General features: G+C 39.0%; 1 protein-coding gene across 1 annotated transcript in view; it reads right to left on the reverse strand.

Moving 5' to 3' along the window:
* Positions 1-15935, reverse strand: part of PYGO1 (pygopus family PHD finger 1) — a 30705-nt gene extending 14770 nt beyond the window's left edge. The window contains exon 1 of the mRNA XM_086710748.1: positions 15805-15935. Coding sequence (XP_086566874.1) covers positions 15805-15853 — 49 coding nt within the window. The 5' untranslated portion in view covers positions 15854-15935. The remainder of the gene's footprint in view (positions 1-15804) is intronic.
* Between the last annotated feature and the right edge of the window lie 11296 nt (positions 15936-27231).

The following is a 27231-nucleotide window of genomic DNA, read 5'->3' on the forward strand; positions in this document are numbered from 1 at the left end:
AAATAATAAAGTGGTTATATAAATAAACAAAGGTTCCAAACATCAAAGTCCTATACCTCCTAATATCTGTCATGGTTATTTCATTATAACAAAAATATAAATAGAAAAATGTAATTCCTAAAAATAAAAACAATTATTAATAAATTAATCTCTAATCTCCAATCTAGAATATAAAATAGCACTCACAGCATTAATAAATAATTATAATTTTAAAATTAAAATGCTGTAATTTAAAGATGGGAAAAATGTACTCTTAATGGTATCTACCATCTTTGTTCACTTTCCAAAAATTTAGTAATAATTGCTTATATTCACTGTAAGGAAAGGCTCTGACATTGGCAGTCATTTAAATAAACTTACTATTTTCAATTAATCTGTGAGTAAAATGAACTAAAATTCTTTTTAGAAACTGACTTTTTCTAACGTTTCCCTCCATAAAGCAAATCTTCAAGTTCCCATTGGTGTCTGTTGCTCCATTTATTTATTATTCATCTAAAGAGTTAACTACATAACACTTTCAATGGTTCTGACTCTTGGCATTACCCAGGTCCTTCTTGCTGCTACCTGTAATACTGATGGTTCTTCTCTAGGAGTAATCATTATGTTAGATCAGATTCATAGTCATCAGGGCTAATTAGAATACAAGCTACCAAGAACTTCCATGATTCTCTTTAAAAATAAAGTGAAAGGTTAGAATCCAGGTTACAGGAAAGTGGTGGTTATTAAGCTAGTCACTTACGTTACCCTGAGAACTTTTGGTAACACAACTTTTCTCTAGCTGCTCTACATATTTGCTGCTGCTAATTCTGCAAGGTAAACCATGACTATTCAGTCAGGAGCTGAGAACTGTGGGGTAGAGAACCAAGAAAATGGGAACTGCCAAAGCATATTATTAACACCAGCTACTGTGATACTTTTGTTAATACCTGAATTTCTTTATCTCATGTCTTAACTCCTACCTGCCCAGTAAACTCTGAATGCACAAGGGGAACAGACTGTGGGAGGATGATGACGAAAATAGAACAAGAAGCCTCTCTAATTTTAAGAAAGCTAAGGAATTTTCTCTCTCTAGATATTATTACATTATGCCACTTAATCTCAAGCAGAATAATTCTCTTACCTCTTTTTACCCTTTAACCTTTTTTTTAGAGCTGGAAGTTGAAGTTATATGTCCTTTCATAGTCTTACAGGAGAGTCTAATCTGTTAAACAAGGAACTTTTTTCCCCATCTAAAGATTTTACAAATTAAAGATTTTTTTTTATATGAAATCCATTTGTAACTGGAGATAAGCAATATGCCTCATAAAGAGTTCAAAGTAATGGTCATAAAAATGCTCACTGGACTGGAGAGAAGAGTGGAAGAACTCAGTGAGGGCTACAACAGAGACAGAAAATACAAAAAAAAAAAAAAAATCAGAGTCGAAGACTACAAAAACTAGAGGGAATCAACAGTAGAGGATGCAGAAGAATGGATCAGTAATCTAGAAGACAGGTTAATGGAAAGCACCTAAGATGAATAGCAAAAAGAAAAAACAAACAAACAAAAAATGAAGATAGGTTAAAGGATCTCTTGGGCAACATCAAGTGAACAAACATTTGCATTATAGGGGTCCCCAAAGGAGAAGAGAGAGAAAAAGGGCAGAAAGCTTATTTGAAGAAATAAGAGTTGAAAACTTCCCTAAACTGGGGAAGGAAACAGGCATCCAGGTTCAGGAATCATACAGAATGCTTAACAAGATAAACCCAAGGAGATCCACACAATGACATATAATAATTAAAATGTCAAAGGTTAAAGATAGAGAATTTTAAAAGCAGCAATAGAAGTGAAAATGGTTACACACAAAGGAAATACCACAAGCTATCAGCTGATTTTTCAGCAGAAATTTTGCATGCTAGAAGAGAGTGGCATGATATATTCAAAGTACTGAAAGGAAAAAAACCTACAACCAAGAATACTCTAGCCAGCAAGACTATCATTCAGAATTGAAGGAGAGACAAACAAAAGTTAAAGGAGTTGATCACCACTAAACTAGCCTTCTAAAAGACGTTAAAGTAGTAAAATCAATAGTATCTTAATTAGTTAAGAGGACTCACAGAATAAAAAGATGTAAAATATAAAAACATATACGTAAAATGGGGAGGGGGGAATAAAAAATGAAGTTCTTTTATAAAATGTGTTTGTATTCAAGGCGTCTGGGTGGCTCGGTTGGTTGGGCGTCTGACTTTGGCTCAGGTCCTGATCTCATGGTCCATGAGTTCGAGCCCCGCATCGGGCTCTGTGCTGACAGCTCGGAGCCTGGAGCTTGTTTCGGATTCTGTGTGTGTGTCTCTCTCTCTGACCCTCACCCGTTCATGCTCTGTCTCTCTCTGTCTCAAAAATAAATAAACGTTAAAAAAAAAAATTAAAAAAAATTTAAAAAATTTAAAAAATGTGTTTGTATTTAACTGACCATGAAATTATTATAGACTACTATATTCTTAGGATGTTATTTACAGACCTCATGGTAACCACAAACCAAAAACCTATAATAGATAAACAAAAAATAAAGAGAAAGAAAGCCAAGTATGACACTGAAGAAAGTCCTCATCACAAGGAAAGAGCAAGAGAAAAAGGAATAAAAAAAACTACAAAAACAACCAGAAAACAATTAACAAAATGGTAGTAAGTATATACTTACAAAACTGTATGTAAATGGTCTAAATACTCCAACAAAAAGACACAGGATAATGGAGTGGATTTAAAAAACAAGACCCTTCTATATGCTGCCTACAAAAGACTCATTTCAGACCTAAAGATACATACAGATTGAAAGTGAAGGGATAAAAAATTAATATTCCAAGCAAATGAAAGCAAAACAAATAAACAAAAAACAGACTTTAAAACAAAGACTGTAACAAAGAACAAAGAGGGGCATTACATAATGACAAAGGACTAATGACAAATTGCATAATGATAAATGATAACTGCAAATATCTATGCGCCAATATTAGAGCACCTAAATAAGACAAATATTAAAAGGGATAAACTGACAGTAATATAATAATAGTAGGGGACTTTAACACCCCACTTGTATCAATGGATAGATCATCAAGGCAGAAAATTAATAAGGAAACAGTGTCTTTGAACAATACATTAGACCAGGTGGACTTAAAGATATATACAAAACATTCCATCCAAAATAACAGAACACACAATCTTTTCAGGGTACAGGGAACATTCACGAGAATAGGTCACATATTAGGCCACAAAACAAGTCTCAATAAATTTAAGAAGACTGAAATCATATCAAGTATCATTTTCAACGACAGTATGAAACTAGGTATCAATTACAAGGAAAAAAAAAACTGGAAAAAGCACAAACACGTGGCAGCTAAACAACATGCTACTAAACAACTAATGGGTCAATGAAGAAATCAAAGAGGAAATAAAAAATACATGGAGCCCAATGGAAATGAAAACATAATGATCCAAAATCCTGGGGACACAGCAAGAGCAGTTCTAAGAAAAGAAATTTATATGGATACAGGCCTACCTCAAGAAATAAGGAAAATCTCAAATAAACAATCTAACCTTATAACCAAAGAGACTGAAAAGAGAAGAACAAACAAATCCCAAACTTAGTACAAGGAATGAAGTAATAAAGATCAGAATGGAAATAAAAATGAAATGGAGGCCAAAAGGAAAGATCAATGAAACCTAGAGCTGGTTCTCTGAAAACATAAAGCTTACAAAACTTTAGCTAGACTCATCAAAAACAAAACAAAAAAAAAAACCCAAAAACAAACAAACAAAAAAGAGAACATCCAAATAAACAAAATCAGAAATGAAAGGGGAGAAGTAACAACCAATACCACAGAAATATAAGGAATTATAAGAGACTACTACAAAAAATTATATGCCAACAAGCTGGACAACCTAGAAGAAATAGATGTTTCCAGAAACTTCCAATCTTCCAAAACTGAATCAAAAGAAACAGAAAATCTGAACACATACCAATTATTAACAATGAAATTGAATTGGTAATCAAAAAACTCCCAAAACACAAAGACCAGGACCAGATGAATTCACAGATGAATTCTACCACATACTTACAGAAGAGTTAACACTTGTTCTCCTCACACTATTCCAAAAAATAGAAGGATAGTTTCCAAATACATTCTAAAAGTCCAGCATCATTCTGACACCAACACCAAACACACTACTAAAGAAACCAAGAAACAACTGCAGACCAATATCACCAATGAACACAGATGCAAAATATTAGTAAACTGCATTCAAATACATTAAAAGGATCACTTACCACCATCAACTGGGATTTGTTCTGGGGATGCAAAGATGGTTCAACATCTGCAAAGCAATCAACATGATACACCACACTAACAAAATGAAGGGTAAAAACCACATGATCATCTCAACAGATGCAGAAACATCATTTGACAAAATTCAACATTTGTTCATGATAAAAACCTTCAACAAAGTGGGTTTAGAGGGAACATACCTCAAAATAATAAAGACCACACATAACAAACCCAAAGCTAACATCATACTCAAAGGTGAAAAACAGAGCTTTTCCTCTAAGATCAGGAAAAAGACAGGGATGTCCATGCTCAGTGCTTTTATTCACCATTGTACTGGACGTCCCAGCCATAGCAGCCAGACAAGAAAAAGACATAAAAGGCATCCAAACTGGTAAGGAAGAAGTTACACCATCACTATTTGCAGAAAACATGTGATACTATACATAGAAAACCTTGAAAGACTCCACCAAAAAACTATTCCAAGTAATAGATGAATTCAGTAAAGTTGCAAGATACAAAATTAACACTCAGGAATCAGTTGTGTTCCTATAAACTAGTAACAATTTAGCAGAAAGAGAAATGAAGAAAACAATTCCATTTATAATTATACCAAAAAGAATAAAACACCAGGAGTAGATTTAATCAAGGAGGTGAAAGACCTTTACTCTGCAAACTATGAAAACACTGTTGAAAAAAATTGAAGATGAAACAAACAATTGGAAAGATATTCCATGCTCATGGAATGAAGGCTTAACATTGTTACCATGTCCATACTGCCCAAAGCCATCAACAGATTCAATGCAATCCCTATCAAATGCCAATAGCATTCATTTTTCAGAGAACTAGAATAATTCCAAAGTTTGTATGGAATCACAAAAGACCCCAAAGAGCTGAGCAATCTTGAGTAAGAACAAAGCTGGAGGTATCATAATCCCAGATTTCAAGCTAAACCACAGTAGCTGTAGTAATAAAAACAATATGGTACTGGCACCAAAATAGACACATAGATCAAAAGAACAAAATAGAAAGCCTAGAAATAAACCCACGCTAATAGGGCCAATTAATCTACACAGGACATAAGAATACATAATGGCAAAACGATAGACTCTTCAATAAATAGGGCTGGGAAAACTGCACAGCTACATGAAAAATAATGAAATGGGACCACTTTCTCACACTATACACAAAAACTAACTTAAAATGGATTAAAGACCTAAATGTGAGACCTAAACCTACAAAACTCCTAAAAGAAAATAGGCAGCAATTTCTCTGCAGCCACAGCAACATTTTTCTAGATATGTCTCCTAAAGCAAGGGAAACAAAAGCAAGAATAAACTATTGGGACTTAACACACAAAAAAGCTTTTGCACAATGCAGGAAACCATCAACAAAAGGAAAAGAAAACCTGCTGAATGGGAGAAGATATATATAATGATTTATTTCATAAGGGTTCAATATCTAAAATATATAAAACACTTACACAACTCAACACTATTAAACCAAATAACCCAATTAAAAAATGGGCAGAATACAAAAATGTTTTTTCAGAGGAGACATACAGACGGCCAACAGACCATGAAAAGATGCTCTACATCACTAAAAATCAGAAAACTGCAAATCAAAACCACAATGAGATATCACCTTACACTTGTCAGAATGGTTAATATCAAAGAAACAAGAAATAATAAGTGCCAGTGAGGATGTGGAGAAAAAAAGAACTCTTGGGCCCTGCTAGTGGCTGTGCAAATTGGTGCAGCCACTGTGGAAAACACTATGGAGGTTTCTCAAATATTTAAAAATAGAAATACCACAGGATCCAGTAATTCCACTACTGAATGTTTACTCAAAGAAAACAAACAACACTAATTCTAAAAGACATATGCACCCCTAGGTTTATTGCAGCATTATTTACCAAGATATGGAAACAACTTAAGTGTCTAATGCTGGAGGAACGGATAAAGAAGATGGGATACAAACACACATGTGCGCACACAGTGGAATATTACTCAGCAATAAAAAAGAATGAGAGCTTGCCATTTAGGACAGCACATATGGACCTAGAGGGCTTTATGCTAAATGAAATAAGCCAGACAGAAAAGGGCAAATAACCACATTATTTCAATGGACCTAGAGGGCTTTATGCTAAGTGACATAAGCCTGACAGAAAAAGGCAAATACCACGTGATTTCATTTGTATGTGGAATTTAAGAAAACAAACAAACAATAAAAGCAGAAACAGACCCACAAATACAGAGAACTCGTGGTTGGCAGAGGGGAGGGGGATGGGGGGAAAGGAAAAGTGGATGAATGGGAGTGGGAGATACAGGCTTCTAGTTATGGAATGAATAAGGGGGATGAAGTTACAGCATAGGGAATACAAGAAAAAATATCGTAATAGCATTGTATGGTGACAGAAGGTAGCTATACTTGTGGTGAACACAGTATAATGTATACAGCTGTCAAATTACTATGCTGTACACCTGAAACTAATCTAACACTGTTGCCAACTACAAAAATGTTTTTTACGTATTTTATAATTTTTTCCTTCAAAAACAGATTTGCTTCAAGAGTAGTTCAAATAAGAATGCATTCTAATATATGTGTATATTGGTTTAAGTACATATACTATGCTGATTAAGTGACAAAAACCAAGTCTGTCCTTCCCAAAATTTACATTTTGAAATCCTAATCCCCACTTTGATGGTACTTGGTGGTGGGGCCTTTGGAAGGTGATTAGGTCATGAGGGCAGAACCTCTGCCCTCTAGGATGAATGGAATTAATGTCCTTATGAAATAGACCTCAAAGAGCTCCTTTGGTCCTTACATGTTATAACACAATGAGAAGACTGCCCAGGAAATAGGCCCTCACCAGATACAGAATCTGCTGGCACATTGATCTTGGACTTTCTAGCCTCCAGAATTGTGCCAAATAAATTGCTATTGTTTATAAGCCACTCAGTCTATGGTATTCTGTTACAGCAGCTTGAACTAAGGCAGTGTTTAACACAATGCCTGGCACATGGGGACCCTCAAATACTAGTTTTCATTTTGCTTTCCTTTATTTTTTTAAGTTTATTTATTTTTGAGAGAGAGAGCAGGGGAGGGTCAGGGAAAAAAAGAGAGAGAGAATCCCAAGCAGGCTCCAGAACATCAACATGGAGCCTGATTAGGGGCTTGAACCCATGAACCATGAGATCATGATCTGAAGAGAAACCAAGAGTCAGACACTTAACCGACTGAGCCACCGAGGTGCCCCCATTTTGCTTTCCTTTAGACTAAACTATACCGTAAGCTCACTTCACTTCAATTTCTACAGTATTTAACAACCTATCAAAATATCTAATATCCAGCATTATCAACACATTCAGTGGACAATATCAGTTTTTCATAACAGCAAAGAAGTCTGGGATGTAATGTCAGTTTATTCTATCATTTACTATGGATGTGAACATCTCAGCTAACAGCTTTACCTTCACCTGCAACATGTACTTCTGTAATACTAGTCTCTACCATGGAATGACAATATTAGGAATTAAGATGTGAAAATAGTATTATAAGACTTTCTCATGCATTTGGTGAAATAGCCTTATATGACTGGAATGAAAGTACCATTATACCCTTTGTGATGCCCAGATCCTGGCATCTTAACCTGAGCATGTAATAAATATTAAATTCTGAAAACCCTCAAAATCTGTGATTTAAGATTTTAAATATTTGTGGTTCTTGTACCAACTGTTCTCCCCAAACTAATGATCTTTTTATTGCTGAGGTGCATGAGTTCTAAAGTTGCTAACAAATGTAAAGCTTAGGAGGGTGGGTAAATGGCATTTGTGTACAAAGCTGACTCTATACAATAATGCCGCTAATAATAACTTATTTTATTAACAAAGTGAACCAAATTTTTAAGTTAAAAAATTCAGGAAAAATGGTGAACAAAAATGCAAATATTCATAAAAAATCATGTAATAAACAGTTTGTATGTGTCCTTTTTGGCAAAATTATAAAATCTGAAGGGTTTCTGCTTTTTTAATTTTTCTTTTGGTCCAGTCTCCCCTGTAAAGGGAGAAAACCTTCATTTCTGTTGAGTTCATACCCACTCCCAATCAAAACAAGAAAAAATATGCTGTCAGTCTTTTACTTATTGATTAAATATACCTAAAAGTGAGTGCTGATCACATTACTTATATTTTAGAATGTATATTTTAGAATGTATATTCTAGTTCTGATTTTAAAAGTAAACAGATAAAAGTGAACCAGGCAAGGTTTAAAGTGCTTTATGTATATTAACACACTTAATCCTTTAAACAACTCTGTATTTAAATCCTTTAAATAACTCTGTAACCAGTGTTATCCTCATTTTACAGGAAACTGATGCACAGAGTTTAAATAACTTGCCAAGGACCACACAGTTAGTAAACAGGAGAAATGGGATAAGAAACCCAGCAGTCAGAGACAAATGCTGTACTAATTCTCAATATTGTTATTAGCATGTCTATGGAGACTGGGAATAGGAAAGGAGACCCAAAATCACTCTTGACCATGCATTAGGGATACCTTGAAGGTAAAGATGACTTAGACCCCTTGAGTTGCCTGGAATAAGAGTGTTAAAGAGAGAATTATTCATCTTCCCAAGAGGTAACTCCTCCACGCCTCTGGGGAAAGCAAACTAGGAAGAGTAAATTACCTGAATTTACTGAAACCTCTTTGTTAACATTTATCAAATTAGATTTCAGAAACATCTGTTGAGTTTATTTAAGTGTAGAAATAAAAACAGCAATTGCTCTCTATAAGGATCCCATAATCTAGAAGAAACAATTTTTCTTCCTTTTTTTGAAACTAAATGTAATGAGATAAATACTATGATACAGATGAGCACAGGATGTTGAAGGAACATAAGGAAGTCCCATCTAATAATGACTGAAGGAGGAGTATCAGGAAAGACATCCTGGGAATTTTCTTTTTTTTTTTTTTTTAATTTTTTAAATGTTTTTTTAAAATTTATTTTTGAGACAGAGAGAGACAGAGCATGAGCGGGGAAGGGGCAGAGAGAGAGGGAGACACAGAATCTGAAGCAGGCTCCAGGCTCTGAGCTGTCAGCACAGAGCCTGACCCAGGGCTCGAACTCACAGACTGTGAGATCATGACCTGAGCTGAAGTCGGATGCTTAACCAACTGAGCCACCCAGGCGCCCCCATCCGGGAGTTTTCAACAGAGCTGATGCCTTGAGGATGAGTATTCTATGAAAGGTGGGAAAAAGAGTGGGCAAGCCTAGCAGAAGGAACAGAATGTGCAAAGAAAGTTTTAAAGGCAAAAGAAACCATTACAACATCTACAGACCTGGAGCACAGGAGAGCATTTCATGGAATATGAAGGTTGGAGAATTAAGGGGTAGGCCTGGACCAAATTAAAAAGGGTCAAAACAAGAAGGCTGGATTTTTATCCAGAGACAATGGGGAACCACTTAAGAATTTTACAGGAGCGCCTGCGTGGCTCAGTCGGTTGAGTCTAACATCTTGTGCTTTGTGGGTTTGAGCCCCGCGTCGGGCTCTGTGCTGACAGCTAAGAGCCTGGAGCCTGTTTCAGATTCTGTGTCTCCCTATCTCTTTGCCCCTCCCCTACTCACACTCTGTCTCTGTCTCAAAAATAAATAAACATTAAAAAAATTAATAATTTTACAAAAAGAGTAACATGAATTGTGTTTTGGAGCACTATGGCAATGGAACACAGTGGGTAAGACTTTTAGCCCTAGAGGTCAGCTCTAGTTTTGCCACTTACTAGCTGGGTAAATTTGAATGTGTTACTTAATCACGTGTTACTCAACCTCTCTGAGCATCAGTTCCTCAACTATGAATGATGATAACATCTAACTCAAAGGGTTATTGAGAGGATTAAGTAAGATGATCCATTTAAACCAGTTAACAAACTGCTTGGTAAGTACTCAATAGATCGGAGTTATTTATCACCAGTGGTGATGTGGAAAATGGATTTAGAGGGACAAAACAGGAGGCCAGGAAACCAGTGAGAGCTGCTATGATAATAATCAAAGAGATAAAATCTGAACTAAAGGAGTGGTTGTGGAAAGGTCAAAGAGATGGTGGATTCAAAACACCATAAGGACACAGATATTCTAGGACTTTGGGACAGTGCTGGGTGGGAGTGGAAGATGGGTTACTGAATAAATGATGTTCACCAAGATAGGGAATGCGGGAGAAAGAGCATACTGGACATCTCACAGATAGACACCTTTCAATCAACATGTTAAAAACAAAATTCATTTATCTCCCTCTCATAAATCCACTCCTTTTATATTATCTTTACGGTTTTTCTCTTCTACTCTCAGGCTACTCCTTCACATTCTGCTTTTCAGGGTCATTTTTCCCTTTTGTCTCCTAAATATTAGCATTCCCCAAGTTGCTTTCCTCAGTGCTTTTCTCTTCTCTCTTTTTACTCTCTCGGGTGAGCTATCTATTCCCAAGGCATCAATTAGTATTCACTTGTTTACTGATAACTTCCAGATCTCTATTTCTGGCTCAGACCACTTCCCTCAGTTCCAAACCATGTATATCCACTGTGTACACAAACATCCCGGGGGCATACTCACTTTCCTGATAATCTGCCTGGCCCTTATATGTACCAATTAAAAAAAACAAAACAACCAAATCCCCCCAAAATCTTTCTTTTAGACTTTCATTGGCTCTTCCCTTCCATTTTGTGAGTACATAAGTTATGTTTCTTCTCCAATCATAACCCAAACCCTCCATATATTCACTCAACATTTTTTTAGTAAAGTCTACTTTTGTACTTTCATGACATTTCTGTGCTATTATCCCAGCCTAAAACACATCCTAACCTCTACAATGTCACTGCTAACTCAGGTTAAAAACATTTTATCTGGAATGAATGCCTTAACTTCCTTCTTCATCTCTAGATTTGTCTTTCTTCATTCTTTTTTTTTTTTCTGTAAGACTCTTTATTTCGAATCCTGATGTTATTCCCCTTCTCTCACCTGCAGAGACCTGACTTATGAGAAGGAAGTCTTGTCTGTCTCATCCCCAGCTTCCCACATTGAGTGCCTAGCACATGATACATATTTAAAAACATGTACTGAATGCTTTATTAATGAATTGCCCTCTCTTCTGCTGCCTTTCAGCTTCTTCTCTCTCCCTTTACGTTGGGTTCCTCTTTAAGTATACAAATATGCTTAAGCCTTTTTTCAAGGGAAATAAAAAGACACTTTCTCTTGACTTTCTCTCTCTCTAAGCTATTGGCTATGTCTTTCTGTTTACCACCTTCCTTAAGTCACATCTTTATCACTTAATTTTTACTACTTTAACATGTGGTTTTCTCTCAAAAGTGCCTTCTTAAAACCACTGCTGATTTTTTGGACCTTTTTGTAATCACCCATCTACTTTGCTGCTCTTTCTACATAACTTCCACAAGGGAATATTCACTGTTTCTTAGAACTCTTCTCCAGGAGGCATTCCTTGATTTCCTTAAAAAGGGTAGGTTATATGTTCCCTTATTTCCTGTAGATGATCACAGTACTTATGTTATTCGTAACTGATTACTACTTGTCAGTATCCTGGTCTAAAGATTTCCTGAAGACAGTGTTATGCCTTCTTAATATTCCCACTGTCTGGCACTATGACTGCTCTATAAATATTTGCTGAATACATGAATGGATGTTGTGATCAGATCCACACCCAACAGTTCTAAGAACACTGCATAATGGGAATGTTGGTTAAAAGTAACATTCTAAGAAAAAAAGGCAGTAAAGTATTATGAGGAGCTGTACACAATCAGAAAGCATAAAGATATGAGTTACTTCATGTATTCACTCATTCATTTATTTGGTAATTACCACAGGGAAAGCAATGAAGGGAGAAACAGAAAGATAACCAAGATATTGTACCTATTTTCATGGAACTTTTTTTCTTTATGTTTATTTATTTTGAGAGAGAAAGAGAGAGTGAGAGAGCACGAGCAGGGGAGGGACAGAGAGAGAGGGAGACACAGAATCTGAAGCAGGCTCCAGGCTTTGAGCTATCAGCACAGAGCCTGATGTAGGGCTCGAACCCACAAGCTGTGAGATCACGACCTGAGCCTAAGTTGGACGCTTAACCAACTGAGCCACCCAGGTGCCCCTCTTTTTTTTTTTTTTTTTTCCTTAAAGTTTGTTTATTTAGTTTTTAAGAGAGAGCCAGCAGCATGAGCAGGGGAGGGGCAGAGAGAGAGAGAGAGAGAGAGAGAGAGAGAGAGAGAGAGAGGGAAAGAGAGAAGCCCAAGCAGGACTTGGGGCTCGATCCCAGGAACCAAATCCCATCAACAATTGTGAGATGACTTGAGCCAAAATCAAGACTCTTAACCAACTGAGCCACCTAGGCGTCTCTCTTTGGGGATCTTTCTTATAATCAAGGGTTGAGGGCTGGGGGAAGGAAAGAACTGGTAAAAAATAGGAGTAAGACACTTTGCCACTAAATAGCAATTCTGAATCTAATATTAAAATATCAGGACAAGTTTGAAGACCACAAATCAGCTTCCTCGGGTCCATTCACCTTTTCAATCTATGTCTAACAGCAGCAATTCTCAAACCTTAGTGGGCCTAAGGAACACCAGGGGATCTTGTTAAAGATACAGAAAAATTTCCCTGAAATCCTGATTCTGTGGAGCCAAAAACTTATACTTTTTTTATTAAAATTTTTAAATGTTCATTTATTTTTGAGAGAGAGACAGAGTGTGAGCAGGGGAGGTGCAGAGAGAGAAGGAGACACAGAATCCGAAGCAGGCTCCAGGCTCCGAGCTGTCAGCACAGAGCCCGATGCAGGGCTCGAACTCATGGACCATTGAGATCATGACCTGAGCTGAAGTTGGATGCTCAACTGACTGAGCCACCCAGGCGCCCCCTAAAACTCACGTTTTTAATAAGCATCCCAGGGGATATGATACTTTTGGTCTAAAGAATATAATACTGTAAAGTCCTTAGTCATTTATGTTGTCATAATTTTGCCACATCTGAGTTCCATCTATCATATTATTTTCTTAATAATTTCTTCAAACTGAAACTCTGGTGTATGTATCTTAGCCTTATCCTAAATGAGAAGTTCTATATCTTGGATTTTTCATAATGCCCATGAAATAAATACGTAACTATTTAAAAGTCTGTCTGTATACATGAGTGGATGGGAAACAGTTTAAGAAGCATTGCTCACAGTTTATGTTCTGCAAAGACCACATCCTGCATGTAGTCTTAGGATATAAATTACAACAAAAAGTTTCAAGGCAGTGAAGTTCAGCAGAACTGGGCTTCAAAAGAGCTCACGTAGAAATTCTGGTACCTTTTATAAACTAATCCAAAAATGTTTTTAAAATGAATGTTATAGTCACTACAAAGTGACTTATTATAAAAATCCCTCCTCATATTGACTTTTTATTTTAAAAAGTGCTTTGTCTTTTATTCTGGTACTTAACTCGCAGCATATTCTTGAGCTGACACCTGAGCCAACTCCCAACAGCTAAGGCACCAAACTTAAAACCAGTAGCTGGAACAAAATAAAGATGGATCTGTGTTCTTGACCCACAATAAAATACTCATCCATTTTATTTAAAATTACATTTGATTAAGACTGATAATTGAGTTCAAAGGTATAAACTTGAGAGCCCTCTTTCTTTTCCTTCAACCCCAAAGTCATTTATAATAAAAGGCAAAATAATATGGTAAAAATATCAGAGGAATAATTGTATCTCAGAAAGGTCTATTCCTTAAAGTGTTTGGCCACTCAAAACTACAAACAGAAAAGAAAGCTGAAATAGAAAACCTTCACTCAATGAAAGATTGTGCTTATTAGGCCTTAAAAACAATATTCTGCTTTAAATTACATTTTTGCTTAAATGGCTAAGAAAATCAATCTCTACCTAAATATTCGAGTGATGTATTTTGGATACCACATTGGCACTGTGTCACAATCCAGTTCTAGATGTTTAATCTCTAGTCGCATGGAACAAAAACATAGATGGATGACTGTGGTTCTTGATCTCTACATCACTTAAGTCAACTGCAAAATTTACCTTACTACTTTATAAAGCACTGATTTATAAAGCACTTTAACCTGTTTGGATGAAAGGACTATTACAATAGCCTCCTAACTAGCTTCCCTGCTTCAGCCCTTGTTCTCTACAGTCTATTCTCCACAGAGCAGCCAGAGAAACCTGTTGAAAACAGAAGTCAGATCACTCTTATCACCCTTTCTGCTCAGCTCATACTATTCACCCTTTGCTCACTCTCTGCCAGTTACCATAACTTCTTTGCGGTTGCTTGAATACACGAGGCAAATTCCAGACCCAGGGCCTTTGCACTTGCTGTTCTTTTTGCTGAGACTGCTCTTGCCACACATATCCATACGGCTCTGGTTTATCACTTCCTTTGGGTCCTGGTTCAAACATCACCTTCCACATGAGTCCTCTTACACATAATTGATACCTCTCCATCCTCATATGGATTTTCTAACCACTTTACCTGCTTTGTTTTTCTCCAGAGCACTTACTATGTGGTATTCTATATCTCTATCTTTTGTTTATCATCTGTTTACCCCACAAGTGTGTGAGCCCCGGCTGGGTGAAGACTCTTTTTGCTTTGTTCACTGTTGCACCCCAGTGCCAAGAACAGAGCGTAGGACACAGTACGTGTTCAATAAATATTTGCTTAATGAACAAACAGGGCTATTTCAACTTTGGGACTTTCAGCCTTAACCCTATTTTGAGCTGGAAATCAGAGCTGCAGGATATCCCCCAAATTTCCCTCCGGCATTTGGCATCTGTGAACTTACACGCATTATCTTTTGTCTGGTACAGCGTTCCCTCCGATTTCTCTCAGATAGTAAGGCAGCACAAAATTTCCTAACTAGGGTGCAAGGAAGAAGCAAACCAATCACGTATAAAATTGATTTTAGGTGATTCGATTCTTATCCATAAGCCAATAAAGAAAATGCCTTTTGAATTTATATAGTGTCTCCTCTTAAACCCAAGAAAAATAAGCTGTATATTTGTTGCCTGTGAGGGTGGGAAGGGGGGCTGGGAGAGACGCGAAGGCCCGGTACACCTTCCTCAAAGCGTCAACTCTTGAGCAGTCTAACTTACTTTTTGGGGGGTGGGCATCGTCCGTGGTCTCTGCCAGGGGGTGGTTTCTTTCTCACCCTTCGAGGTGCCTATTGTGCTGTCTTGCGAATGAGCTGAGGTAGGAGAGCGGGGTACGGAGGGATGCTGAGTGCGGCTTCAACTGCCGCCTAACACAAAGTCGAGGAGGCGAGGGCTCCGCGCGGGTGTCTAGGGGCGAGCGGGCGCGGGGGCTGAGCGCCCGGAACCACAGCCTCGGCCCCGGGGCACAGGCGGGACGCGGGCGGCGCGGAGTTAGGCCCGGACAGAGCCCCGTGGCCTCCCAGCGGCCCGGCACGCGGCCCCCGCGCACCGCACTCACCCCGGTCCCCCCAATCCCGCGCCCTTCCCGGTTACCTCGAACTCTCTTCAGCGAAATGGGATCCTTCTCCTGTTCTGCTGACATTACAGACCGCAAAGCATGACTCCCCCCCAGGCCGCGGGAATTCGGTCTCTTTGATGCTGCGGCTGCGGCTCCTCCTCCTCCTCGCGGGGCCGCTGCGGCTGAGAGGCGAGCCTCCGAGCCGAGGCGCGGCCGAGGGCGGCGGGGACGCTGGCCGACTTTGCAAAGTTTGGGAGGAAGACGAGGCCTCCGGGCGGCCGGGCGGCGTGCGGGGGCTGGCGGGGCTCAGCGGCGGCGGCCGGGAGCGCGGCCTGGGGGCGGCCCCCCGCCCGGGGCCGGCATGTGCGGAGGACGAGTGCGCCGCCGCCGCCTCCTCCCACTCCTTCTTCTTCGCCGCCGCCGCCGCCTCGGGAGCCGCTGACAGGGGAGGCAGGAGGCGGGCGGCCGGGCCCTGGCGGCTCACTCACAGCGCCCTCTGAGGAGGAGGTCTGCGCTCTCGCCGCTCCCGAGTCGCAGACACAAAAGCCCCCAGCCTGGAGACGCCTGCAAAACCCGCTCTGGGGCGGGCGAGGGACGTGGCGCGGCCCCGCGGCTTCCCCGCCCTGAGCTCCCCAGCCCCGCGCGGGGACGGACTTCGGGGGGCGGGGGCCGCTGCCTGGTCCCGCGGCGCCTGCCGCCACCGCCGTCTCGCGCTCCGCCTCGGCCCAGCCCCCACGGCCCGCGCGCGCCTCTCGCTCCGCGCCGGGACTCGCGAGCCCGCGGTCCTCGCAGCCGGGGCGGGCAGTCGCGCGCCGAGGGGCCGCCCCGCCCAGCCCCGCGCCTGGCCTCCCCTGTCGCCCGCCAGGCCCGAGGACGCCCGGCTCTGCGGCCGGCGCGCCCCGGCCGGGCTTCTGCGAGGAAATGGCATCTCGGAACTTCGTCGGAGGCCACAGCGGGCATCTTGGCCTCGCAGCCAGGGATCTGAAAGAGGAACGTACGATCCGAGAAAACTTTATAAGCGGGAGCTGGAGAGTTCTCGGCCGGCTTGTGGAGACCCACATCCCCCGACTCCGTGTCCGTGGTCTGGACACCTGTTTGTTGAATGCCCCAACTTCAAGTTTTAATGACTTGACTCTTCAAGAAAGAGCGTTGAGGAATTTCATACAGCCAAGGAGGGTGGGTAGGAGCGGTGAGAAGGCTGGACCTGATTTAGACGTTACATTTTAGGAGAAGGAGCCCTAGTGTGATTGTACTTTGGATTTGGTCACTGATTCCACATCCATCGGTTGGGCTGTGTGACCTGAGGCAACCTAGGCAACCTCTCTGAGTCTCAGACGTATGATCTTTAAAAGGCGGTGGGGCTGCATCTCTAACGTCTCATCTAGTTGTGACGTTCTTTGACTTTTACAAAACTGTTGTCCCTGTTCGTTGTTAGGTTTTACAGTTATCCTACTAAGGAGAATCTGTAGGCGCAGACTTTGATCTTCAGTCAGTGAGACACTGGGTTTATTTTGATGTCATAATCACTGAAAAGCACTCATTAATCATGAGAGCTAACCGCAAACAAAAGGAGTCTCATCCTTTTGAGACAAGACCCCTAAAAGGCACTCAACTGCACAAAGAATTTCAGAAAGAAGGTGTAAACATGAAGCTAATGTATAGTCTTAACAGCTGCATCATGGACAAGCACCATCGCCACAGATTCAGCTTTAAAAGACAAGATATGGTATGTGCAGGAGACAAAATTTACCCTTTCTCTAGTAAGTTTTGAGGAAAATTCGTAATTGGAAGATCCAAACTAGGATAGGCTGAGGAAAATTTTGTACAGAAGGTACATCTAAGGAGAAACTCACCATCCCCTCCCCCCAGCTGGAATGTAAGCTCCATGCAGACAGGAATTTTATCCACTTCACTACTGTATCCTCTGGTACCTGACAATGACTGGCAAGTGTTCAAAATTTTACTGTTGTTGAATGAATGCATGCATGAATAGACAGACTGGAAGTGACCGTAGGATGATGGGATTGACAGAGTTTTGTTCAGTGTGATAAAGCCTAAGCTAGTTGTATGATAAAGCAAATTGGGTCTTACATTCTACCTTGTTGAGAGATGAGCTTTGGAAATATCAGTCAGTATGGAAATGTAGAATTTTTATTACATAAACCTTAGTGCAAGGAGAGTGGTTGAGCAAAATCATTGCTAAGAGATTTTGAATTCTTTATTGTAATTCCCTAAAGCTAGAGACTCAGAAATAGTATGTAAATCAAGAGAAGCAAATTGGCCTTTTTTTAAATGATTCATCAGAAATAAAAAGACCATTTTACTTGGCTATGGATTTTTACATCAATTTGACTTCCAAATTCTGACTACTTAGTTGCTACATACCACAATTACTTGGAGGGCATTCTGAAATTTCACATTCCCAAACCCCTCCCCAGATTTACGGAGTCAGAATTATTGGGAATGAGGTCTGGAAATCTGTCTTTAGATGCTCTCTTGGTGATTCTACAGCAATGAGAATTGTGCATTATATTCCATATGCCTCCAGTATGACAAAATTGCTAACAAAAATATTCCTTCACTTTGCTATTGTAGTCTTTATCCATGAGACGTGGTTATGAATTCGAGTCGATCTTTACTCCCTCTTTCATACAGAGAGATGCAGGTAAATCTATTGTTGGTGGGCTTACCCCACTGTTTAAAAATACATGCTCAGTCATGCCTAAAACTCTGTAGAAATACATTTTAGGGTCAGCAAATTTTTTCTGTGGAGGGCCAGATAATAAATATTATAGGTTTTTCAGGCCATGTGTTCTCTGTCACAACTATTCAACTCTGCCATTATAGAAGGAAATCAATCATAGGCAATATGTAAACAAGTGGGTATGGCTGTGTTACAATAAAACTTTATTTATAAAAACAGGCAGTGTGCTGAATTTGGTCCAGAGACTAATCTGCTGACTCCTAGACTAGAGGTTGGATCACATAAAGGACTTTAGAGCTCAGGGACAGGCCTAGGCTGCAGATATAAATGAAGGAAGTATTACCTAAAAATGGATAAACTACCTAGGACTAATGAGAAATGAGAGTCAAGGACAGAATACAGGAAAACAGTGACATTTTAAAAGATGGGTAGAGATAGAGGAGTCTGTAAAGGAAATTGAGAGGGATTGGAAAAAAAAAACAACAACCCAGGAATGTCAGGGCAATCAAGAAAAAAGAGAAAAATGATAACATGATCACATGCTGCAGAGAGAAGTACTCATTTCTGTCATCACCCATCCTTGGCCTGGAATGTACTAAACTCCTCCTCGTGTTGTTTTGCCATATTTTGGAGTATTGAATTTATAGTTTATGCTTTAAATATATTACATCTCAAATTTTGTCTTTTTGTATTGTGGAAGGTAGCACAGTGAAATGTTTAAGTGTAAAGAATCTGATATGAGGTGGTTTAGATTTACATGCAAACTTTTTTCAGAAAAAAAGAAAATATTCCTTTAAGTTCTATTTTTCAAGAATTTAAAATCAAAGATCTATTTAAAATAGAATAGAAATAAAAATCAAAGCCAATTCTAGGTGTTTGGAAGTTTTGCAACATTGATTTGAGTCCTTTCATGATATTATTGCAAATGTGGTCAGCTTAGCAACCTCTATACATTAGTCAACCACATCTAGAAGCCCTTTGTAGACAAATATAGATGGGCCATTAAAAGCTCAAAACTGGAGGGAATCACAACAGCAAACTTATGGGAATGGTTTTATTAGTCCGGATTCAATCAGGAGACAGAAAACATACAGTAATTTGAATAGGGTAAGTTTAATACAAAGAATTATTAACTATAGCAGGAGATTGCTGTAGGGAGGGAATGGATAGTTAGAAGCCAAAAAAAAAAAAAAAAAAAAAAGGGGGGGGGTGCTAAAGAATATGGGAAAAGCAGGAGCACCGGCCTGGCTCAGTTGGTAGAGTATATGACTCTTGATCTCAGGGTCCTGATTTCAAGCCTCATGGTGGGTGCAGAGATTACTTAAGTAATTTTTTTACAAATGGGAAGAGCAGATATGAGGAAGAGCCACTGCCATTAAGGCTGAGATAGAGCACCCAAAGAAAAGGCGCCTCCCTTTCCAGGCTGAGATTCTGACAATGTAGAGTACCAGAGGAAGCTGTTGGCCCTTGGGTGCTGCCTGCATTGCAAGAGCCTGGCCCTGGATAAGTTGCCAGCACTACAGAAGCTGGACATTGGAGAAGACATGGGTGCTGCAGGAGCCCACCAAGAGGAGCATCTGTAACAGGAAAAAAAAAAAAGCCCCTTCCTCCTGCAATATCCCTCCAGCACCCGCTACTGACAAAGTTTAACATCATTCCAACTGGTAAAGGAAAAATATATTTTTTTAATGTTTATATATCTTTGAGGGACAGAGAGACAGAGCACGAGCAGGGGAGGGGCAGAGCAAGAAGGAGACACAGAATCCGAAGAAGGCTCCAGGCTCTGACCTGTCAGCACAGAGCCCGATGCAGAGCTTGAACTCAAGAACCATGAGATCATGACCTGAGCCGAAGCCAGACGCTTAACCGACTGAGCCACCCAGGTGTCCCTAAAGGAAAAATATTTAAAGAGTCCATTTTAATTTTTATGAAGGATAAATTGGGGTTGAGAGGCAATGAATTGATATTCACACAATGCTAGTGTGCACTTTAACCTAGGAAAGATCCCTAAGTGACCTCATATCAATAGCACCTCTGGTTCTGGAATATGCTCTATCAAAAAATGGTGCCTTCCAAATTTTTGCTATCTTGTTTTAAAAATTTTTTAATGTTTAGTTTTGAGAGAGAGAGAGAAAGACAGAGTGTGAGTCGGGGAGAGACAGAGAGAGAGGGAGACACAGAATCCGAAGCAGGCTCCAGGCTCCAAGCTGTCAGCACAGAGTCTGATGCGGGGCTTGAACTCCAGAACCAAGAGCTCATGACCTGAGCTGAAGTTAGATGCTTAACTGACTGAGCCACCCAGGCGTCCCACTATCTTGTTTTAAATGTATATTTATTTTCAAGGCTGTGGAATATGGGGCAGAGTTTAGCTTCAAAATACCCTTGAAGTCATTCTCCTTAACCTCCTACATCCCATCCATAAATTTTATACATTTCATAAATTTTACCTCCTAAATATTTCTGAGATGTATCCTTTCTCTATTCCTGCTGCTACCAACCAATTCCAGCCATGACCATTTATCTCTGTTCTAGACTAATACACTAATCACATAGTAGTTTCTCCTACATTCACCTTAACCTACATTCAGTCCATTTTCTACTCTGTAGACAGAGTGCTCCTTTTTATTTCGAATTTTAGACTCATGATAGGTACAGGGAAGGCCTGTGCATTCTTACCCTGGCCTCCCCCAATGTCAACATCATGTACAACTATAGTACAATATCAAAACCCAGAAACTGACATTGGTACAATCCATAGAGCTTACTTACATTTTACCAGTTATGCATGCACTGATGTGTGTATGCATGTTTGTGTGCATGTGTAGAGCTCTATGCAATTTTATCACATGTGTAGTCTTGTGTAACCACCACCACAATCAAGATACTTGACGATATCATCACCACAAGACTCCCTGATAGCAAGATTCCCTTGTATTATCCTTTTATGGCTATACCCACCCACTTCCCATCTCTAACTTATCAGTGGCAAGCACAAATCTATTCTGCATTTTTATAATTATGTTATTTCATGAAGGTCACACAAATGAAATCATGCAGTATGTATCATTTTGAGGTTTTTTTTTCCACACAACATAATGTCCTTGAATTTCATCCAAGATTGTGTGTGTCAATGTTTTGTTCCTTTTAACTACTTAGTGATATTCTATGGTATGGATATACCACAGTTAAAGCATTCACTCATTGAAAGACTGCATGGGTAATTTCTACTTTTTGGCTAATATGAATAAAACCATTATGAACATTAATGTACAAATTCCTGTGTGAAAATAAGTCTTCATTTTTCTGGGACAAATGCCCAAGAATGCAATCGCTGGGTCGTATGGTTAGTCCATTTTTAGTTTGAAAGTAACTGCCAAACTATTTTCCAGAGTGTGGAGTGCTCTTTTTAAAACACAGAAATCATCCTGTCATCACTTTACATTAAACTCCTCAATGGCTTCCCACTGCTATTATAATTAAGACTAGATTTATTTTTTTTAAAGATGAACTATAAGGCTTATATAATATGATTTCCACTGATTTCTCCAGCCTCATCCTGTACCACTACCCTTGCTTTTGAAACGCACTGGGCTTTTAAAAATTTCCTTCAACATTCTCCTGCCACAGGGGCTTTGCAAATGTTTCCTCTTTGGAGAATGCTTTTCTCTCTGGTCCTAGTCCAATGAACTCCAACTCTACTTTTTTTTCCCTTGAAGTATTTATCTCCTCATTGAAGCCTTCTTATAACCTACCTCAGGTTCTGTTTTTTCATGTTCCTTTCCTTCAACACTTCTCTCAGTCTGAAATTACATATTAATTTCTGTGAATACCTGATTAAATTTTATCTTCACCTCCAGACTCTGAAATTCATCAGAGCCAGGGTTATGTTGATTTTTGCTTATTATTGTCTAGCACATATCAGGTGCTCAATAAGAATTTTTTTAAGTTTATTTATTGATTTTGAGAGAAAGAGAGAGAGTCAGAGAGGGAGGGAGAAAGAGAGAATCCCAAGCAAGCTCCACGCTGTTAGCACAGAGCCTGGGCTCCGTCCCGTAAACCATAGCTGAAATCAAGAGTCAGATGCTTAATGGACTGAGCCACCCAGGCACCCCAGTTAACATTATTTTTTGAATGAATGAGTGAACAACATACTAGCAAAGAATTCAATGTCAAAGCCTTAACGTTCCATAATTTTGTTTATCCGTTATCTATTTAAGATGTATTAGCTACTCTAAAGCTGGTAGAAAAAAAGATAATTAACTACTCATGTTCAGGGTGGTCTGCTAAGCAATAGATTCCATTAACCAAATTTCAGATCCAAATGCAGTTTACATTAATACATTCTGAAATATATGTTACTTCAGCTAAGATTTATTTCTAAATATTTTTATTGGATAAATATTGAAAATTTTAAAAAATGATTAATAGGCCATTTGTAATTCTTTAAAAATATTAAGGAGGCTTGCAAGTCAAGAAAGGAACAAATGTCTATGTAGGCCTCCAGCTTGATCTTTGTTTGTCGTATGAACCTGACAAGCCTTTTGCAAACAACACCCAAAGACTTTAATTTCACATAACCATCCTAAGAAGGTCCGTGGTACCTTTCCCGGGGCAGACTGGTTAAAAACATTCCTGGTTACGTAGAGGTGCCTCCAGTCAGGCACCTGTTTTTGATCTTTGATTTTAAAGGCAGTTAATCACATGCTTCTTCTGTGACAGCTGATGAAACCAATATGGCAAAGTAATGTGGGATTTTTGCCTTGTTTTGCTCTGTTTCTTACAGCAATGGGAAAAGAGGCAGATTTTTTTCAGGATGTAAATACTGCCAACATAGGCAGACTGCAACACTGTGGGTGCTTGAGAAATTTTTTAAGAGCATGTGGGAATGAGCAATATATGTGCATACTCGTGAATGAAACACAGCAAAGCAGGACTACCTAAGAAACATGACAAATCTTGGTGTTAAAACAACAAACTGTAAATATGGAACAATTGGCATTTTATGAAATATCTTTTAAAAGACAGAAAATGTGCCAATTTTAAGCCTTTTTGTTTTGTATGTGTGTTTGGAAGGAAAGAGTGGGAAAAAGAAGGCAAGGTAATGACAACTTTGTGCAATAACCTTCCTTGGAGTCCCCCCATTTCTTTGTACATTCACATTTTTTATGGAGACACAATTTACATGTTATCAAATTCACTGTTGTAACATGTACAATTCAGTGTATAGTATTTTATTCACTTTTTAGTGTATTTTCGTATATTCAGACTTGTGCAACCATCACCACTATTTAAATTCAGAACATTTTATCACCCCAAAAGGAATAAACTTATTCAATGGATTGCAATATTATTCATTTTTCCATTTTTGACACTCAGTTTGTCCCAGATTTGGCTATGAAGAATAGCCTTACAGCTGATTCCTGTGGTCTTTTGAACATATCTCATAATTCTTTGAGCACTTCCTTAGTTTCTGACACAAGATGTTCTAGAATCCAGTACTGTCTCTGCCCCGGCCCTGAAATTAGCAGTTTTCCCCCAAGAAGCCTTGATCCCTTTTAGTGGGGAATGATATTTAGAAAATAAACTCTGAGTACTTTGTTTGCTATTGCTACTGAAGTGTCACTGATTATAGGTTATTTTTGGGGGTGGAGAATGCAATGTCATATAGCTCAACTATATATATTAAATCATGAATGCATATCAATATACATAGATACCTCTAATTCTGAGTCAATTTAATGTGGTTTTCCCCTCTTTGTATTTTTCTTCTCCTACAGTGAGAACCCTGGTTCCCTGAGTTCCCATATTTATTAGGGCTTTTATTACAAAATAAGCAAAATGTAATAGACATTTCTCTAAAGAAGACAGCCAGATGGCCAACAGGCTCATGAAAAGATGCTCAACGTCGCTCCTCATCAGGGAAATACAAATCAAAACCACACTCAGATATCACCTCACGCTAGTCAGAGTGGCTAAAATGAACAAATCAGGAGATTATAGATGCTGGAGAGGATGTGGAGAAACGGGAACCCTCTTGCACTGTTGGTGGGAATGCAAACTGGTGCTGCCACTGTGGAAAACAGTGTGGAGGTTCCTCAAAAAATTAAAAATAGATCTACTCTATGACCCAGCAATAGCACTGCTAGGAATTTACCCAAGGGATAGAGGAGTGCTGATGCATAGGGGCACTTGTACCCCAATGTTTATAGCAGCACTTTCAACAATAGCCAAATTATGGAAAGAGCCTAAATGTCTATCAACTGATGAATGGATAAAGAAGTTGTGGTTTATATACACAATGGAATACTACTTGGCAATGAGAAAGAATGAAATATGGCCTTTTGTAGCAACGTGGATGGAACTGGAGAGTGTTATGCTAAGTGAAATAAGTCATACAGAGAAAGACAGATACCATATGTTTTCACTCTTATGTGGATCCTGAGAAACTTAACAGAAGACCATGGGGGAGGGAAGGGGAAAAAAAAGAGTGGGTGATGGGCATTGAGGAGGGCACCTGTTGGGATGAGCACTGGGTGTTGTATGGAAACCAATTTGACAATAAATTTCGTATTTAAAAAAACCCAAAAAACAAAATAATCAAAATGTGAAAGCACAGTTTTCATTTATAATTTCAAAATTATATTGACACACACAAATTACAAACACATGCACTCATGTATACATGTACAGACAACTTGAGAGTGTATCATCATTCATTACAATGAATTTTAGCCCTCTTTCCCAAGATGCCAACCTCACTATTTATCACTCTACTATTATATTATGGCTTCATTTTTTTGGATGGTAAAATTACTTTGCTTTTGAAGGGTTATAAATTAAAATGTAAATTATGGCTTATAATTAGTTAATACCTAATACAATAGATATTGTAGACAGCTCTTATAAGGCTTGGTTGGAGGGAATTGAGGTAAAGAAGGTTGAGACAGAGAGAGGTAAGGATTGAAGGAAGTCAGGGAGGGTTGAATAATACAAAAAGTAAAAATTTTCTAATTTTCAATTTTCTTTTATGTATGTATTGATCTCAGCATGAATATATGTGTAAACATATGTAGGCAGTATGTATAGTGGTATAGTGTTAGTATATGTATAGTGGTTAACCTTTCTGATTCTTGGATCCAGCTGCCTGATCTCAAATACTGCTTCAATGTATATTAGCTGTATAATGTTGGGAAAGTACTTGGCCTCTCCGTGCCTCAGTGTCCTCATCTGCAACAGAGGGACAATAATAAGGTTGTGAGGATTAAATGAATTAATGTACATAAAGTGCTTAGAATAGTGCCTGATACATAGTAAGGGCTATGTAAATGCTTGTTATTATTATTGTATTTAGTCTCTATTTTCTTACAAAAATAGAATCAACTTATACATACCTGTTATGTGAACTTGATTATATTACATGTTTATTTCCACATCTATGAATAAAGATCTGCCTTATTCTTTGCCATGGCATCATCATATTCCATTATACAGATATACTGTAATTTAATTTTTCAGTCTCTATTGATGAGACAGGATGTTTCCATTTTTCCTATTATAAACTGTGCTAAACATTCTTGTACATAAATTTTATTTTCTTGCCAAACTGCCCTGTAAAAAGTAAACTTATATATCCTTCAGTAACTTGTTTTTATTTCCTTCTTCCTAGGGGTCAGTGGTTTTCAATGTTTTTTCTGCTTCCATCCCATCCACAGCCACCGAGAGCATGCCCTGTCATCCAGAATATTTTGCATTAAATGATTCGTAGCAGTTCAATGGTGCAGCAGAGATGCAGAAGCTGCAATTTGTGTCTCAGTGGACTTCCTCCTTCTGTCTTTCCCTTCCTTCTTTCTTTCCTTCCTTTCTTCTCAGAGTAACAGAACTCTGTGTTTAGCTGGGAAAATGTCTGCCTAGAACGAAGACTCTCTTTTCTAGGGTGTCTTGCAGAAAGGTTCAACAGTTGACTAAGATCTGAGCAATGAGATGCAAGTGTCCTTAAAAGTGGGAGCCGTTCCCTTCTTTCCTGTATGTCAGCTGGAACCGGATGTGAATGTAATAATGGTGCTACAGCCGCCACATATGACCGTAAATGAACTCAAAATGGAACCCATGCATTCATGGAGTAAAAAGATAAAGAAAGCCTGCAACCCTAACACTGTTGAATCCCTAACCAGCCTTGCATTGATCACTTCCAGTCTTCCTGACAAGAGAGAAATAAACTTCTGTTTTGTTCAAGTCACTGCTATTTTCAGTTTATCTCTTTCTTCTTGTGAAACTGAATCTTAATAAAGGGTTATATGAGAATGTTGGTGTTGAGGGTTTGAAGGAAAGGTGTTTAGGAATTTGAAAAAGCCTCTTTAGATAAAAATCCCTGATACAGATCTTGCATATGTCTTTTGCATATTTTTTAAAATTCTGGGTTTTTTAAAAAAAGTTTATTTTTGAGAGAAAGGGAAAGAGGGAGCATGGGGGAGGGGCAGAGAGAGAGAGGAAGAATCCCAAGCGAGCTGTGCACTGTCAGTACAGAGCCTGACGCTGGACTCAGTCCCAAGAACAGTGAGATAATGACCTGAACCGAAATTAAGAGTAGGACGCTTAACTGACTGAGCCACCCAGGCACACCTGTTTTTTTTTTGTTTGTTTGTTTTTTTAAGTAAACTTCACGCCCAGGGCAGAGCTCAAGGCAAGGCTTGAACTCACGACCCTGGGATCAAGACCTGAGCTGAGATCGACAGTCGGAGGCTTAATTCACTAAGCCACC

Source organism: Puma concolor, chromosome B3 (genome assembly GCF_028749965.1).
Source record: "Puma concolor isolate L17-30 chromosome B3, mPumCon1.1.hap2, whole genome shotgun sequence".
Taxonomy (NCBI): Eukaryota; Metazoa; Chordata; class Mammalia; order Carnivora; family Felidae; genus Puma; species Puma concolor.